The sequence below is a fragment of the Echinops telfairi genome, unplaced genomic scaffold (genome assembly GCF_000313985.2).
Source record: "Echinops telfairi isolate 266 unplaced genomic scaffold, ASM31398v2 ScPeMD7_443;HRSCAF=831, whole genome shotgun sequence".
In the NCBI taxonomy this organism is placed as follows: Eukaryota; Metazoa; Chordata; class Mammalia; order Afrosoricida; family Tenrecidae; genus Echinops; species Echinops telfairi.
The window spans coordinates 48686377-48702389 of record NW_022104341.1 but is presented as its reverse complement, the minus strand read 5'-3'; the positions used below and the strand labels follow the sequence as shown (position 1 = coordinate 48702389).

The following is a 16013-nucleotide window of genomic DNA, read 5'->3' as shown; positions in this document are numbered from 1 at the left end:
AAGGGAAATAGAATGGAGTCTTGGCATGTGACTTGGCCAGACCGTCATTTTCCTGGCCCTCACCAGCCCCAGGCCAAACGTCCGAGTGTGTATGTCTGTGACGTTGTCTGCACGCAGTGATCTATACATGGGTAGTCAGTGTGTAGGTGATGCCAACAGATCAGACTTCCAACTCACCGTCTGCCCTGCAGTATCTTGAGTCTCCACGTGACGCTGGACAGCGCCTGCAGCCTCATTTTCTCTTTGCACCATCAGCTCTGGTGTCTCGTGGGTGTCAGGGAAATCAGGGGTCTCAAGAAGTGTTTCCGCAGCCTGCGTGCCCTCCCTAGTCGGCTCTGACTCGCCTTGCTGTGGCCATCCTGGTCCGGAGGCTTCGGTAGCTCCTGACTGCTCCCCACCATGACTGTGCTCTGCCCCCTCCTCCCCTGGCAAGGAGCCTGCTCCCCTCGGAGTGCTGTCCACCTTCCCTCCCTCTGGACCCCTTCCTTGTCTCTGGGGCGGCTCCTTCTCCAGACTGGAAGCCTCTCCCAGAGTGTGCAGCCCCAGCCCGGGTGCTGATGGCACTGTCGCCTCCTGCACCGTTGACCCCTCTTCTCTGCTCAGTGCTATTTCCGCTACCACCATCCCCACGGCAGATGTTTGTCCAGCTCCTCCTCCCATCTCTTGCCAAGTCTCCTCCCCTGCAACATCTGCCGAGGAGGCGGCTGTGTTTGTGGCTGGCCCCTCCACTCTCTTACTGTCTGCTAAGCCCTCCCTCTCCTCGGTGGCCATTTCTGCCCTGTCTCTTTGACTGGAATCTGCTTGAGCACCTGCTGTCCCCTGGCCCAAGTTCCCAGCCGGCGCTGTGCTCCTGCTGCTCTGCACGGCTTGGCCCACAGGGTGTCCTCTCTCCGCCTCATCCAGGGCCTCGCCCGGTGCTCCTCCAAGCGACTTTTCTGCCACCACGGTGTCTCCTGCAGGACCATCGCCTCTGACCACTGTCACGTCCTTCACGCCTTCTTGCCCCGGTAGAGATTCCTCTTTATCCCTCCCCTCCAGGTCTGCAAGGCCATCTTGACCTTTGACTTCACCCTCCTCAGTCTCACCGGAGGTGACAATTGTCACCCGTGCTTCTGCTGACCATTGGCTCTCAGGGACGCCCAACCCACCCTGTCTGTCCCCTTGTGGGCCTGCAGCCTCCTGCTGGGACATCTCTGCCCTGCTGCCAGCCTCGGCCTCTCTGCCCTCCTGCCCCTGGTCCCCTTCCTGGTCCCCTTCTGTCCCTGGAGCCCAAGTGTTTCCCAGGGACTTTTCCAATCCCTCCTCCGCTTCCAGCAAGGCTATTCCTCCAGCGGGGAGCGACTCCTCTGGGCGCGCTCGGGCCAAGGTCACTGCCCTGGAGTCTGCCTGATCAGAGCCCGGGCTCAGCCCCTGGACAGCAGGCTGGGCATCGCCCGCAGAGGGGGGTTCGTTCCTTTGCGCCCCCTCTTCCTCCTGCAGCGCGGGTCCCTCTTTCGAAGCACTGACCCTTTCCCCCTCTTTGCCCTCCGATGCCCCTTCTCTCAGAGGGGTTCTGGGCCTCACGTCTCTGCTGCCATCTTGCTTGTGATCTGCTGTCTCCGTCTCAATCGTCTCCAAGTCCACGCCGTTCTTAAGTCCGCTCCTTCCTTCTTCAGGGCTATCCTGCCCACTCATCTGATGTAGCTCATCTGTCTTCTCGGAGCTGGAGGAGCTCAGAGATACTTCTATTCCTATGGCCTCCTTTGACCCTTTGATGGGTTCCTCTCCCTCTGCGGAGCCATCTTCTCTCTTGGGTGTTGCTGGTTCCCCTGGGGCTGTCTTCGCGAAGTGGGTGCCTCCTTCCTCTTCACACTCTGTATCCCCTGGCTTCCCAGGCCTTGCTTCTCTAGTCCCAGCCCCTCTTGGGCCTGCTCCCTTCTCCAGTGGCATCTCTAATAACACCGCGACCGCCCCAGCCAGCTCTGAATGCTGAGCTACTGCCCTGCTTCCCAGCCCTGGCTTCCCCGAATCCTCATCCCCTTCTGACATGGCCTTGCCAGTCTCAAGCTTGCTCCGTTTGGAGCCCTGCTCCACGGGAGCCCGGTCTTCATTCAGACAAGCAAAGGCTCTGGCTCCTTCTGCCTCTACTGGTTTTAACCCTTCTTCACCCAGATTTCCATCCCTGTCAGCTGCTGCCCTTGCCAGATCCACCAACTCCTGAGGGGCCTCGCTCTCCACAGTCAAGGGTTCTTCTGTTAACACTGGCTGCACTGTGGCTGCCTTCCACTGCCCATTAAGCTCTATGTCCCCTGCCAAGGTCATCTCCCCTTTTCCCTCTATTGTGTCGGCATCCTTGGGTTGGGGAACAGGTTCTATGGTTGCCTTTGTCTCCAGCGTATGCATGTGTGGTGCAACCTGCTTGGATTCCGTGTCTGAGTCGAGCCTTCCTTCCACCACTGAGGTCCCATTTGGTGCTATAAATACAAGGTTAGAGAACCAACGTTACTTTCACCAGTGGCTGAGGAGGAAATGTACATATAATAGTAGATAACACTTAAGTGTAAGACATATTTTTATACATAATATCAAGGGGTAACTGATATTATACACAAAACACTTCCTTCATTTTCTGGTATAACTATCCTCTATAGTGCTGAGGTAGTTTATTGTGCCAAACTGGCCAATAAACACATGTGGGGCTAATTGAAGGGTGGAGGAATAAAGGGCTCCGTGAGTTTCGCCTTTCTAGTTCTTGGGTCTCTTGCTTTCTGATGGTCGGACCAGGGTACAGCTGCCTTACCCAGTTCCCTGCTTCAGCTTGCAAGGCTCACTTCCTGCAAGACATCCCTGAGGAGAAGTCACATGGATCAACCCCGATGCAGCCCTGGAGAACTGGAGAACCCGTGTGGAGACCCTTGCCAGCGCTGAGATGCTTACACATTCACTGACTCGGCTTTTCTCCTGCAGTTGGCATCATTGTGTCTGTTTTGTGAGATGGAGGAGGACTTTGTGGATTGGTGTTGGACATATGGGTTAATGTCGGACTTGTGGGCTTGGGCAGCACTGGGTTGGGATGTTTTCTTGATGTGCACTTAACTTTTATATAAAACTCTCTCTGATACATGAGTTTCTGTGGATTTGTTTCTCTAAAGTACCCAGACTAACACAAATGTGCACTATTATTTAGTGGTGTCCCGTTATGATGAAGAGTGCTGTCAAATTTAATGGATATTTGGGGAGGAAACAACAAGAGTTAAACATTACAAATGTTGAAAAGCAAAGAAACTCTTTGAAGCACTAAAATGTTAAGCATTCACACATGAACACATAAACAAATAGGTGTACAGACAATCCTTCTGGTTTCCCTTCAAATAATAAGATTAGCAGAATAGTTGTACAAGATGAACAGTGACAATTTTACCTTCTTAAAAATAATGATTCCTTATAAAACTGCCCTTTTCCCACATTTCTGGTCCATGTGACCATTTAACAGGATCATCATAAACAGTGTGAACTGAGCAGTGTGCTAGATATTATTAAGCTACTGGACTACTAACCACAAAGTCAGAAAGTTGTTTCAGAACTCCACAGGTGGGCGTGCTACCCTGTCTTTTAGAATCACAATAAATCAAAGTTGGCTGATGCATGTGTGTTGTTGTTGTTGTTTTAATAAGAAGCCCCGGTGGTGTAATAGTTATACATTATGACTGAGTTTCCTACTCCCATAACAGTTACAGTCTTAGAAACCCATAGAGGTTAGCTCTGAGTCTGCACTGAATGGATGGCAATGAGTTTTGGGGGCTGGGGGCGGGGGGTTCTTGTTTGTTTTTTTTTGTTGTTTTGTTTTGTGTGTGATGCAATAAGCATCCTGTTGGCTTTGTGGTTCAGAACCACCAGCTGCTCTGTGAGTGAATGATGAGGTTTTCAACTCCTTTAAAGAGTTTAAATCTCAGAAATCACTGTGAGTTGGAATTGACTTGATGGGTGTAAATTAGGTTTGTATAATATCTTGATTTAAGGAGACCTGATGATATAGGACGAGTCCTGGTGGGGAGCGGTTCGAAAGCACGGACACTCTGAGGGAGAAAGATGGCACTTTATACTCCCATAAAGAGTTAGCAGTGTAAGAAACTCACAGGGTTGCTATGAGTTGGCAACAGCTCAATGGCAGTAGGAAAAAAAGAAAAGGTGATGCAGTGATTCAGAGTTGTAGTGCTCATCAAAACATGAGTGGTCCAAGACCAGCAGTAGCTCCGTGGGCGAATGAAGTGACAGTCTACTGAGGCTGACTAAGGTACTGACTTGGGAACCGTATGGGGCGGTTCTACTTTGTCCTATAAGTGTGCTATCACTTGGAATCTATATAACTGGTCTCTCTCTCTGTCATCTAGACGTAGTCATCAAATAATTTTGTGGCTCAAGGTAAGAATTTTTTCTAAAGACACCAATTTGTAGCACAGGTCAGGATACCTCCCATCTTTGTTCAAAAACGGATTTGCCTTTGGCAAAACAAGATCACAGGGCAAGGCAAGACTTTGTAGTCTGTGATAATTTTCAACATAGATAATCTTCTTGATGTATTTCATAAATTCTTATCCATAATTCCCTGGCAAATACAATGTACAAGCTATAACACTTCAATAACTATAAATTCAGTATGTTTTTTAAAAGGCTTCAAATGCATTTATTACTTAACAAAGACATACATTTGTTGCATCAAATAAGAAAATTCATGTCATGTTAAGGCATTTTAATTTTCCAACTGCAGAATAACACTGGAAATAGAATCTTCTAAAATGATCGTCTTAATATTTATTAATTGGATTTTCTCTTTTATTCATCAAACACTGTTTTAGATGCTGTAAAATAAGTTATCATAGCAGGGTGACAACATCTAGATAATGTAAGTTTATGATACAGGCAATGTGTCTTCCTTATTTTCTTTTTTCAAAAAACATGCTTATACTCTCTTATATCTCCTTCTTTCTCCCTCCAAATACTACGATAAATCATTTTTAGGTAAGTCGGTAGTAGCTGATATTGTAAGGTGACGTAAAGTCAATTCCACGTCATCGTGACCCTGTGTGCAACAAAAGGAAACACTGCCGCATCCGGCACCATCCTCACAATTGTTTTTATGCTTGAGCCCGTTCTTGAAACCGCTGTATCACTCAATCTTGTTGAGGACCTTCCTCTTTTTCACTACCCCTTCTCTTTACCAAGCATGATGTCTTCTTCAGGGACAAGTCTCTCATGGCAATCTGTCCAAGGTACATAAAATGAAGTCTCGCCATCCTTGCCACTAAGGAGCCCTGTGGCAGTACTTTTTCAAAGTCAGATAGGTTTGTCATTTTAGCAGGCCATGGTACTTTCCATTTCCCTCTCCAGCACAACTCAAATTCATCCATTCTTCTTCGGTCTCCCTTATGCAATGTCCTACTTTCACATGCATATGAAGCAATTGAAAATATCATGACTTGTGTCAATAGCACCTTAGTCCTCAAAGTGACATCCTTGCTTTTCAATACTTTAAAGAGGTCTTGTGCAGCAGATTTACCCAATGCAATGTGGTGTTCAATCTCATCCGCTGCTCTGTGAACATTTATTGTGGAGCCAAGCAAAATGAAATCCTGGGTAACTTCAACTTTTTACCCATTTATCGTGATGTTACCTATTTGTCCAGTTGTGAGGATTTTTGTTTTCTTAACATTGAGTTGTAAACCACACTGAAGGCTGCAATCCTTGATCTTCATCTGCATGTGCTTCAGGTCCTCCCCACTTTCAACAAGCAAAGTTGTGTAACTCCATATCATAGTTTGTTCATAAGCTTTCCTTCCATTCTAGTGCCATATTCTTCTTCCTATAATCCACCTTCTCTTATTATTTGCTCAGCATTCATTTTGAATAAGTATGGTTAGTATAGAGAATGAGACCCTGATGCACACATTTCCTCATTTTATGGCATGCAATATCCCCTTGTTAAGTTTACACAACTGCCTCTTGATCCATTTTAAGTTTTCATGAGCATAATGAAGTTCTGGAATTCTCATCCATCTCAAGGTTATCCATAGTTGTGATCCACATGGTCATGTGCCTTTGGATAGTCAATGAAACACAAGTAAGCATCCTTCTGATAATAATTGCTTTCAACCCAGATCCAGCTGACATTAACAATGATACACTTTGTCTCATTTCCTTTCCTGAATCCCATCTGAACCTTTGGCATCTTCCTGTCAATGTGCTACTGTTTGTTGGATGATCTTCAGCAAAATTTTATGTGTACCTGATATTAATGATATTGCTCTATAATTTGCACATTCTATTGGGTCATCTTTCTTTGCAAATATATAGATGACATAGATGAGTGAATGCTTCCAGTGCTTCATCAGCTTATTGAAACATTTAACTGGCATTCCATCAATTCCTGAAATGTTTTTTTGGCTAATGCTTTCCGTGAAGTTCAAACTTCTTCCTTCAGTACCATTGGTTCTCGCTCATATGCTTCCTCTTGAAATGGTGGAACATTGAGTAGTTCATTTTGGTATGGTGACTCTGTGTATTCTTTCCTTCTTCTTTTAGTGTTTCCTGTAGCCTTCCATATTTTGCCTATAGAATCTTTCAATATTACAACTCAAGGCTTGAATTCTTTTCTTGAGTTCTTTCAGTTTCATATGTGCCAAGTATGTTATTAGTTTTGGTTTTCTAACTCTAGGTCTACATATTTCACTATAATATCTGTTGCCTTCTAAAGCTTCCCTTTGAAATTTTCTGTTCAGCTATAGCCCTGGCGGTGTAATGGCTACAAGTTGGGTGGCAATCCGAATGGTCAGAAGTTCGAAACTACCAGCAGCTCCACAGGAGAAAGACTATTCTAGTCCCATATGTAGTTGCGGTTTCAGTAACATACAGGGAGTTGCTATGAGTCAGTATTGGCTCAATGGCAGTGAGAGTTGGGTCTTGCACTTCATCATATTTTCCATTTGCATTGGCTCCTTTATGATTAAGAGTACGTTTCAGAGTTTCTTCTGACATCCATGCTGATCTTTTCCTTCTCTCTAGTTTTTCCAAAGGCCCCTTGCTTTCTTCATGTGTGATGCTCTTGATGTCCTCCCACAGCTCACCAGGGCTTCTGTCATCAGTGTTCAATGAATCATACATTGTTCGAAGAGCATACAAGTGTTCTTGAAATTCATGTGGATATACTCAAGGTCATATTTCAGCTCTAGTGGGCTTTAATTTTTTTTCTTCAGCTTCAATCTGTACTTGCATATGAGCAGTTGATGACCTTTTCCACAGATAGGGCTAGGCTTCATTTTATCTGCTGATACTGAGTTTCTACACTCTCTCTTCCTGCAGATTTAATCAGTTTGATTTCTGTCTTTCATCTGGAGAAGCCCACGTGTATAGTCACCCTTTGTGTTCTTGAAGAGAGGTGTCTATGATGAAGGTGTTAGATGTGCAAAATTCCATCATGTGACCTCAAGTTTTGTTTCTGTCACCAAGACCATAGTTTCCAAACACTATTCTCTCATCTTTGTTTCTAACAATTATCAATGGATCTTGATTGCCTCTTCAATCAATTTCAGTGACAATGTTGGTAGAATTCTTCAATTTCTGCCTCACTAGCTTTAGTGGTTTGTTCATAAATTTGAACAATTGTTGTATTGACTAGATTTCCATGTATACACGTAGACATTATCTTATCCCAGAAAGCTTTGTACTTCAAGACAGATCTCAAAATGTCCTTTCTGAAGATGAATGTGATACCTTTCCTTTGAATCTGTTATTCCTATCACGGTAAACTATATACATTTCTTATTTTAAAAATGGCCAACACCAGTCCATTTCCACTCACTGACACCTATAATATCATTCTTGATGGGTTCCATTTCATTTTTGACAATTCCCAATTTTCCTAGATTCATACCTCATACATTCCACACTCCAATGGTAAATTGATGATTGCAATGGTTTCTTCTCATTTAGAGGGGTATTCTATCAGCAAATGAAAGTCCCGAAGGCTTTACTCCATCCACATCATTATGGCAGCTCTACTCTAAGAAAGCAGATCTTTCTGTGCCTTCTGACCTGAGTGGCACATCTTCTGGCCTGTCTCTGACAGCGTTCTGCTTCTAGTCAGGAGGTGTTCAGTAAGTGACAATGTTTCCATACTATCCATAAAGCTTTCTGTGGCAAAGGCCTTAGAAGTGAACCATCTACTCCTTCTTTGTAGTCTCTTCTTAGACTGGAACAACAGCTGAGACCTGTCCCTTTGGGTGACCCTATGTTATTTAAAATACCAATGACCTAACTTCCAGAATCACAGCAGCACACAAGCCACCACAGAATAACAAACTTGTTGACAAGGGGTGTCTGAAACTACATCTCCCTAAAAACAATGCACCTATCATTATGGAAGACCTGATGTCTTGTTTGAAAGGAGCACAATGAAAATTTCAGTTTCATCAATGGGCTGACGGTTACTTTTATAGTAGTCCTCATCATGCCACATCCGCTATTACTGAAAGAGCACCTAAAAGCTTCCAAAGGGAAATGTAGAAACAGTGCTTATTCACAGAGCCTAGAGTCAATTCACCTGAGATAATGGAGCACATTGTATCTCATTAGAGATGATTACTGGATTTAAAACAAAATTAAACTAAAACATGAGGAAGCAACGTGTGTGTCAAGCTTCTTAATAGTATATCTGTTGTTATGCAAATTCCTTCATGAAAGTATATTAAGAAGTCAGCTATAAAAACATTTAAATGAAGTCCTTTGTTTTGTGAAGATGGCCTCTAAATTTATGAGTTAATTAAAGAACATTCAGGCAAACATGGAATGAAATTGCCTCAACAAGATGCAATAACACACTATGCTGAAATGCTCCGGTAGAAAGTACTAAAGGCATCCAGCCGAGCTGCTGTGTGAACATACTCCCTGCAGTGAGGTCAGACCTGACCTTCCAACAGCAAACGAGGAGAACAGGAGGCCTTCGTAAGAAAGATGATTATAGAAACATGATATTTAAAAAAATGTAGCTTCATAATTTTCTTTGAAACATAATAATGAGAGTCAGCAACATTTCTAAATAGGGGCACGCCGATGGAATGACATGAATGTGGACTTGGGATCTGATAGGCCTGGGTGAGAATGCTAGTTCTGGGAACTTGGAAATAAAACGTGACGAAATTTTGGTTCCTCATTCACTTATAACAGAATGAAACACTGTTCCGTCCTGGGCCATCCTCACAATTGTTCTTCTAGTTGAGTCCATTGTTGCATCCACTGGTCAATCCATCTTGTCAAAGGTCTTTCCCTTTTGTCTTGCCCTCTATTTTACAAAGTCTGATGTCCTTCTCCAGGGGCTGGTCTCTTACGACAACTTGTCCACAGTACATGAGACGATGTCTCACCGTCCTTGCCTCTAAAGAGCATTCGGACTGTCCTGCTTCCAACACAGACCTGTCGGTTCTTTTGGAAGTTCGTGGTACTTCCAATAATCTTTGACAGCATTCAAATTAGTGTTCAAATTATGTTTACTTTATTTGGAGAATTGACACTTCTCTTTAAAATGCAATATGTTATTTTATTGTTACTCATTTAATAAATGAGATTATATTGGAACTCTTTGCTGATACTTTCTTCTGGAAAATGAGCATATTTTAAGCTTGTCCTATCTCTGAAATGCATTTGAGTAATCTTCCATGTAGTGCGCAGATGTTAAATTGCCATAACTCTGCTGGATGCTTCACACACATGATTGATGATCTTCACAAAGCCTAACAGAGTAGATAAGGTCAACAAAATTCAAAGGTATCAGAAACCTAGGTTATATAGGAACTCATACGTTATTGAGTTAACATGGACACCCCCCCTGATGAATGGTAGTAGACAGTAACATCATTAAACCAGGTGCAGAGATGGAAAGTACTAAGAGTTGGTTTTGCAGCAGAACTTGTCCTATTCTTATGACCAGAAACTAAGGATATATATATATATATTCTCCCTCGAAAATAAAATGTCTACCTCTAAAGCAGCACAGGACAATTTATTATCTAATGTAATAATGTCAGCTCACCCTCCTGAGCAGAAGGCAGACAGGCTTACTGACTGCCTCCTGAAGCCCAGGTGCCTTCCCATTTTGACTCCGCCCATGATATACACATGTCATCTGGCTCTCTCCATATGGTTTGGTGGTGGTGATGGTGGGGTCGGACTCAGAAACCAGCACAAATGGAGATCTACTGGCTACTGCTATTTGCCATGAGTAATAATTTCCTTTTTATTTGGACTCAGGAGTCTTGTGTCTTCTGGCAGCCTTCATGAGCCTGCAGCAGATTAATTTCTGTGTTTTGGAAGTAAACTAAAATCTCAGATGCCTCACAATTCTCGATGACTCTCATTAATTGACGTGAAGGCACATAACAACACCATTAAAGAGTAGAGGTGAAGGTCCTTGATGACTACGTAGCACATTCAATTCAGGATTTTTAAAACGTTGTTCACTAAATATGAGAAAAACTGATTTGACCAACGATATGTGAGCATTTAGCCTGCCCTGTTATATCACTCTAATCAGCATCTCTTACGGCTGGAATACTTCTGTTTGAAAGTCAGATTGCATGTTCATAACAATTCTTTCCTACTTTCAGGAAATGAAGGGCACCACTGAATTCCTTGTGAGATGTGCCTGGGTGCGCAATGTCTCCAGTGGATCAGCTTAGGAAAAGGTGCCTACCTTTCAACTAACTGGGAGGCAAACAACAAAATAGGCCATTATTCTGATCTGAACATCTCTACCAGGATTTCACAATCTGAAGCCCTTCCTTTGTTTTGTTTTCTCTCTTTTTCTTTTGCAACAAAAGAGAGCAATAGTCATATCTAATGACAACTTTAGAGTTCCATATCAGGCCTCTCCAGCACCCCCTGCTCTCATGTTCATTAAGGGAAAGGAAATCAAAGATGTTATAGGGGAAACGCATGCAAAAATGCATGATAGAAATAGGGCTGCCTTTGGCCGAGGATTTCTGTGATTTCTTTCCCAGGTAACGACATGTCCTTACCAGAATGTATGTCCATCTCCAGCTTCCTCAAGTGCTTCTCTCGCTCCTCCTCAGTGCTGCCCGTCCACGGTTCAGCACCAGGGGGATTGTGTTGGCCAGGTTCCAAGGACTCCGCTGTTATCTGCCTATCTGGTTGGAGACCATGAAATATTACAAGGTATGAAAACAGGTCATGGAATCATTGGAAAGATGGGGTTAATTTTAAGGAGCATTAAAATATGGCCTTGTTTTTCAAATCTATTAGAATTCAACAACTCTCAAGCTATGATTTCAGAAAGAAAGCAGAATACACAGATGATTGCACAGCAAAAGAAATCCATGCAAAGAAATGGCTGCATTAAAATAACCACTCAAAGCACCAGTGGCAGATTTGCCAAATGCACATGCAGTGAAACAATTGGAAAAGCCGTTTAGTTTAGTTGCCTTTGTCTTTCTAGGTACATGTGTTATGCATTTTATGATGTCAGCCCTCCTGCCCTTTTCAATTGCTAAACCTACCCAAGCTGACTATACTGTGTGCATTTCATCCATTAGTAGGTTTTAGTGACCAGATCCTAGTACACACTCCCAATGTGGAAAAAAACAAAAAACGATTACAAAACACCTCTAAACATTACAGTAAAAGCTGTCATAGAATCTCCTGTAGTCTATAACTGAGTGATTACTAACTTAGAGTTGAAAATCAGAAGCTAGAACTTCAGTTAGATTCAAGTTCCATTCCTCTCCCTGGGCTACCTTGGGCAAATTTTTGACTTAAGCCTCAGTTTACTCATATGACAAAAATATAATAGCTACTCAGTGGTTATTAGGAGGATTAATTGAAGTAATATATGCAAAGTGTAATTATTAGCTAGTGTCTAAATTACTTATCTATCTACGATGATGATGGTGGTGGTGGTGATAAAGATAACAAGTTATTATTTTAAGGATCATCAGCCAATCTGCTATGATTCTAGGCAAAATGTTAAAGTCAATTAAGAGTTCCTTTAGTTACCGCACCTTCTGGACTATATTCCATATTCACGTGCTGATGACCTATCTTTCTAAATCCCCACATCTAACACCATACCTCCTTCTGACTAACAAAAGTTCTCACAAGCAACACCTCATTGACATCTGCCTTTCTTTCTTTCTTTCCTTGCCACACAGACACTTCATGCGAGAACTCTAATACAAGAAAACCCAATAATGAAAACAGCCTGGCTCTCTGACATGAGTAAGAGGCTGGCTGTGTTAATTGACCAACAGTTAGCTGTATTTGTTTAACCTTACTTCAAAAAATTAACTGATTAACCTAATCAGAACAAATTTTAGCATTTTAGTGGGGAAATGTTTTTGTAAGGAAACTCAGCCCTCAGAGTAGTAGGACAGTGATCAAGCTAAAGACGTGTGGCTTAGTGGTCTCGGATTTAGTCTTCAGCAGAAGCATGAGCAGAGACCTGCTCAGAAGGAGGCTTTCCAGACCATACCACCAGATAGGCTGAGTCCTCCGGCTTTCTGTAACTAACAGTTCACATGCTGGTCACTGAAAGGTTGGTGGTTTGAAGCTACCAGCTGGAGAAGTATGTGCCAGTCTACTCTGTAAAGATGACATCTTGGAAAACCTATTGGCATTCAATGCTCCTTAAACACATTTTTGATGATCAATTTCCCATAATTCATCCAATAGAACACATAGTTTTTACGTGAATACAATTTAAATGTGACATCAGCTCACAATTAGATGATAGCTGGGCTTGTTATCCGGTCAACTACATTGTTAACATAGTGCATATATGTTAAATACCATTCTACTCTTTTACAAAAGTGTTCACAGTGAGTTTAACTATGCACTGGAGGAGGGTTTTGTATATAAATCTTCTAGACTGACCGAACAATAGATATCCCTTCAGAGGGGTCAGGACGAAGTCTGATTTAGCAGCAAGTAGATGAAATGTTGTTTCATCAGTGCTTACAAGACATATGGATTTGTTTTCAAACAGCCCACAGCTACAAAATAATGTTTTACATAATGAGTCATAAACAATAATTCAAATAAAGATGTAGCAACTATGGAACCAAAAGATTATTCTAAGAAGCCAAACAGCACTAGTATAATCTGAAAATTACAACTCACTCAGAATTAACAGTGAAGATTGCAGTCTCTGTCTCAGAACTGTGATCACCACTTGCTCATAGCTGCTGGTTTGCCTGGAAGTGTAGACTTTGGAAGTGTATGAGAACTTGGATAAGTACGTGTTGCCTGTTCTGATTGAGGCAGAATGGGAAGCTGGTTTGAGCATCCGGGACTCAAGAGATGGAAAACCAAAGAGCTTCACAGGGTCATTTTTCCCCCACAGATGTTCTTCTAAAGCTTAAAAGCAAGAACTTGTCAGGTGTATAAGCTTGTTTTCCACCTTGGTAAAGAAGGACCGTGCACACAGAATCGTGCATGTCAGCGATATGACACATCACTTGGTTTTCTCTACCCATGTAACCTTTGTCCCTTAGGGCTTCTCTCCTTTACCATTCTAGACAGGTTGCCATTAAAGAAACAAAAACAAGTTTCATACAGAGAATTTCTTTAAAAAGTACCTTTCTGGTTATATGATTAAGATTACTATCGATATTTTTGAAATATAGAAATACTGTGGCATTAAAGAAGTTGTTCTTTAATTTGAAAAGAAAGTTTAAAGATACATTATATTGTATTTTCCTTTCATATGAAAACAAAAATTACTGTTTCATGACTAAAAACAACTGTTATCATGATGGTGAATTTCTACATACATTTTACTGTATTACTACTATCTATTTTCCAATCTCATGTTATTTATTTAGCTATACAATATTTCCCATGTAAATAAATTTTTAAAAACCAATTACTTTTATGTGCAATATCATATTATTAATATTTGGTTAGCCAAATGGATATTGTTGGATAAAGAATTGCTTCCATTCCTTTGTGATTGTAGAGCTATTTTTTATACCAGTTAATCATTTTTCTACATATTTCTGACTATTTCTTTAAGACAGAGTTTTAGAATTTCAATTTCTGGATCAAAAAGCATGAATTTTTAAGAAACTCTTGATACATGTTTATAAATGTTCTTCATAGAAAAAGGTATCAATGAACATTTTTTTTCTATAATGACGACTGGCCTTATGTCCCTGCAGTATGGTCCAAAATATCAATAAACCAAACCAGATATTGCTAAGTCGGGTCTGCATCATGGACACTGTAGGACTTACCAGGTAGAATTGTTCCAGGAGGTTTTCTTGACTGGGAGCTATACAGAAGTATATTACAAGAACTTTCTTCTAAGGTGCCTCTGGGTGAATATGAGCCTATTAATATGCTGAGAGATTAGCAGTTCAAACCCACCGGCCATTCTAAGGTTGTCTGCTTTCCTACCGATTTACAGGCTTGGACCCCTCTGCAGGGTTGTTATGAACTAGAATAAACTTGATGGCAGCAGGTAATGGGGTAATCATTACGTTAGTAGTCAAGTGAAAACTGTTTGTATTATCCAAGGGTCACCAAAATTTCCATCAACTCTTTGGCATTTGATAATTTTGTAATTGAAAATTGTTGGCAAAGATATAGTTTTAAATAACAGTAGTCAATGTTTCATTTTATGAAAGTCCTGCCACACACTATACCTCCTTCTCTTATGCTGTTTGTCTTTCTGCTGTGAAAGGATACTTCATGTGTTATCACTAACAATTCTTTATCACACACATATTGCAAATTTTTATTGATTTTAACTTTTCCTTTTAACTTTAGGTGTAACTTGGTTGCTATTGTAAAAACTTGATTTTTGGTTTTGCTTGTTTTACACTTTTGCAAGGTCTACTCCTTTCCCTTAAGACTTCAGGGTTTGATAACATGGTAAATGACTCCCCACCCCACCCCAGATCTTAAAAAATATTCAATTATATTTCAGAATTTCACATGGTTTCTTCTTATTTAAATTTTTCCAACGAAAAATATTATCTTTAACATTTAAAGATAATCTACATTGAAATCATCATTTAGTTTGGAAAAAAGCAACACATTTATATTTATTGTTCTGTTCAAATATTTAGAATGATTTCCCATTTGTCATATATTTTGTTATCATTTATGCATAATTATTCTAACTTCTTTTTGCTTGTTTATTGTTTATTATAATTTGACTCATACAAAGTCTATAGTACAGAGTAGAACTGACCCTATAGAGTTTGCAAATTGTAGATTTTCACCTCGGTAGAAAGCTTCATCTTTCTCGCACAGCGTCGCTGGTTTGAAACTGCCGGCCTTGCGGTGAGTGGCCCACCCCTGGCCCTCCCTAGGAGTTGACTGACTCGAGAGCTGTGAGTTATTTTCTGCATTTTTCCATTGTACTTTGAATCGCCTATTGACGTCTGACAGCTATTTGAGGCCATCAGTTGAAACTGGTCACCTCATTAAAAACATCTGTGGTTCTCAATAGTTTCACAATCAATTAATTATCTTAGAGGGTAATGTTTTTTCTTAGATCCAAGACGTATGTAAACTTTTAATTTTTTACCCTTTTTAAAGATGAGGATTCATTTTCTATACTGAATAATTTCCTGTTTAAGTGCAGTGTGATCTCAGAACATGGATTGACCAATTTCTGCTCGTGCTACCGGAAAGAAAGAAACAGAAAACAATGACGCCTTTGTAAACCAGTATTTAGATTACATTGACCTGTTTTTCTACTATCTTTTTTACTAACTTTCAAGGAAAAAAAAAAAAAAGATTTCTCCCTTGCATCATTTAACACTTTAGCCTTGAGTTCTAGATACTGGATCTTCACAGTGTAACTCCTACTTAGTTGTTCTTGCATTTATATAGTATGTGTTTAATCCATTCCCTTTCTCTGGTTAGGCATGACTTTTGGGCAACACATAACTGGATGTTTTTGTCTTTTCTTATATCCTGTTCCCCACCCCCACTTTGGATATTTGTAAGGCATGCATATT

At 41.3% G+C, this 16013-nt stretch overlaps 1 protein-coding gene across 1 annotated transcript in view; it reads right to left on the bottom strand.

Annotated features, from left to right (window-relative positions):
- Window positions 1-417: 417 nt before the first annotated feature.
- The window catches only part of ERICH3 (glutamate rich 3), a gene marked incomplete at its 3' end in the record, with an annotated part of 155008 nt that continues 139412 nt past the window's right edge, over window positions 418-16013 (bottom strand). Inside the window, exons 13-14 of the mRNA XM_045291739.1 lie at window positions 11046-11174; window positions 418-2453 (exon numbers count right to left, since the gene is read on the bottom strand). Coding sequence (XP_045147674.1) covers window positions 418-2453; window positions 11046-11174 — 2165 coding nt within the window. The remainder of the gene's footprint in view (window positions 2454-11045; window positions 11175-16013) is intronic.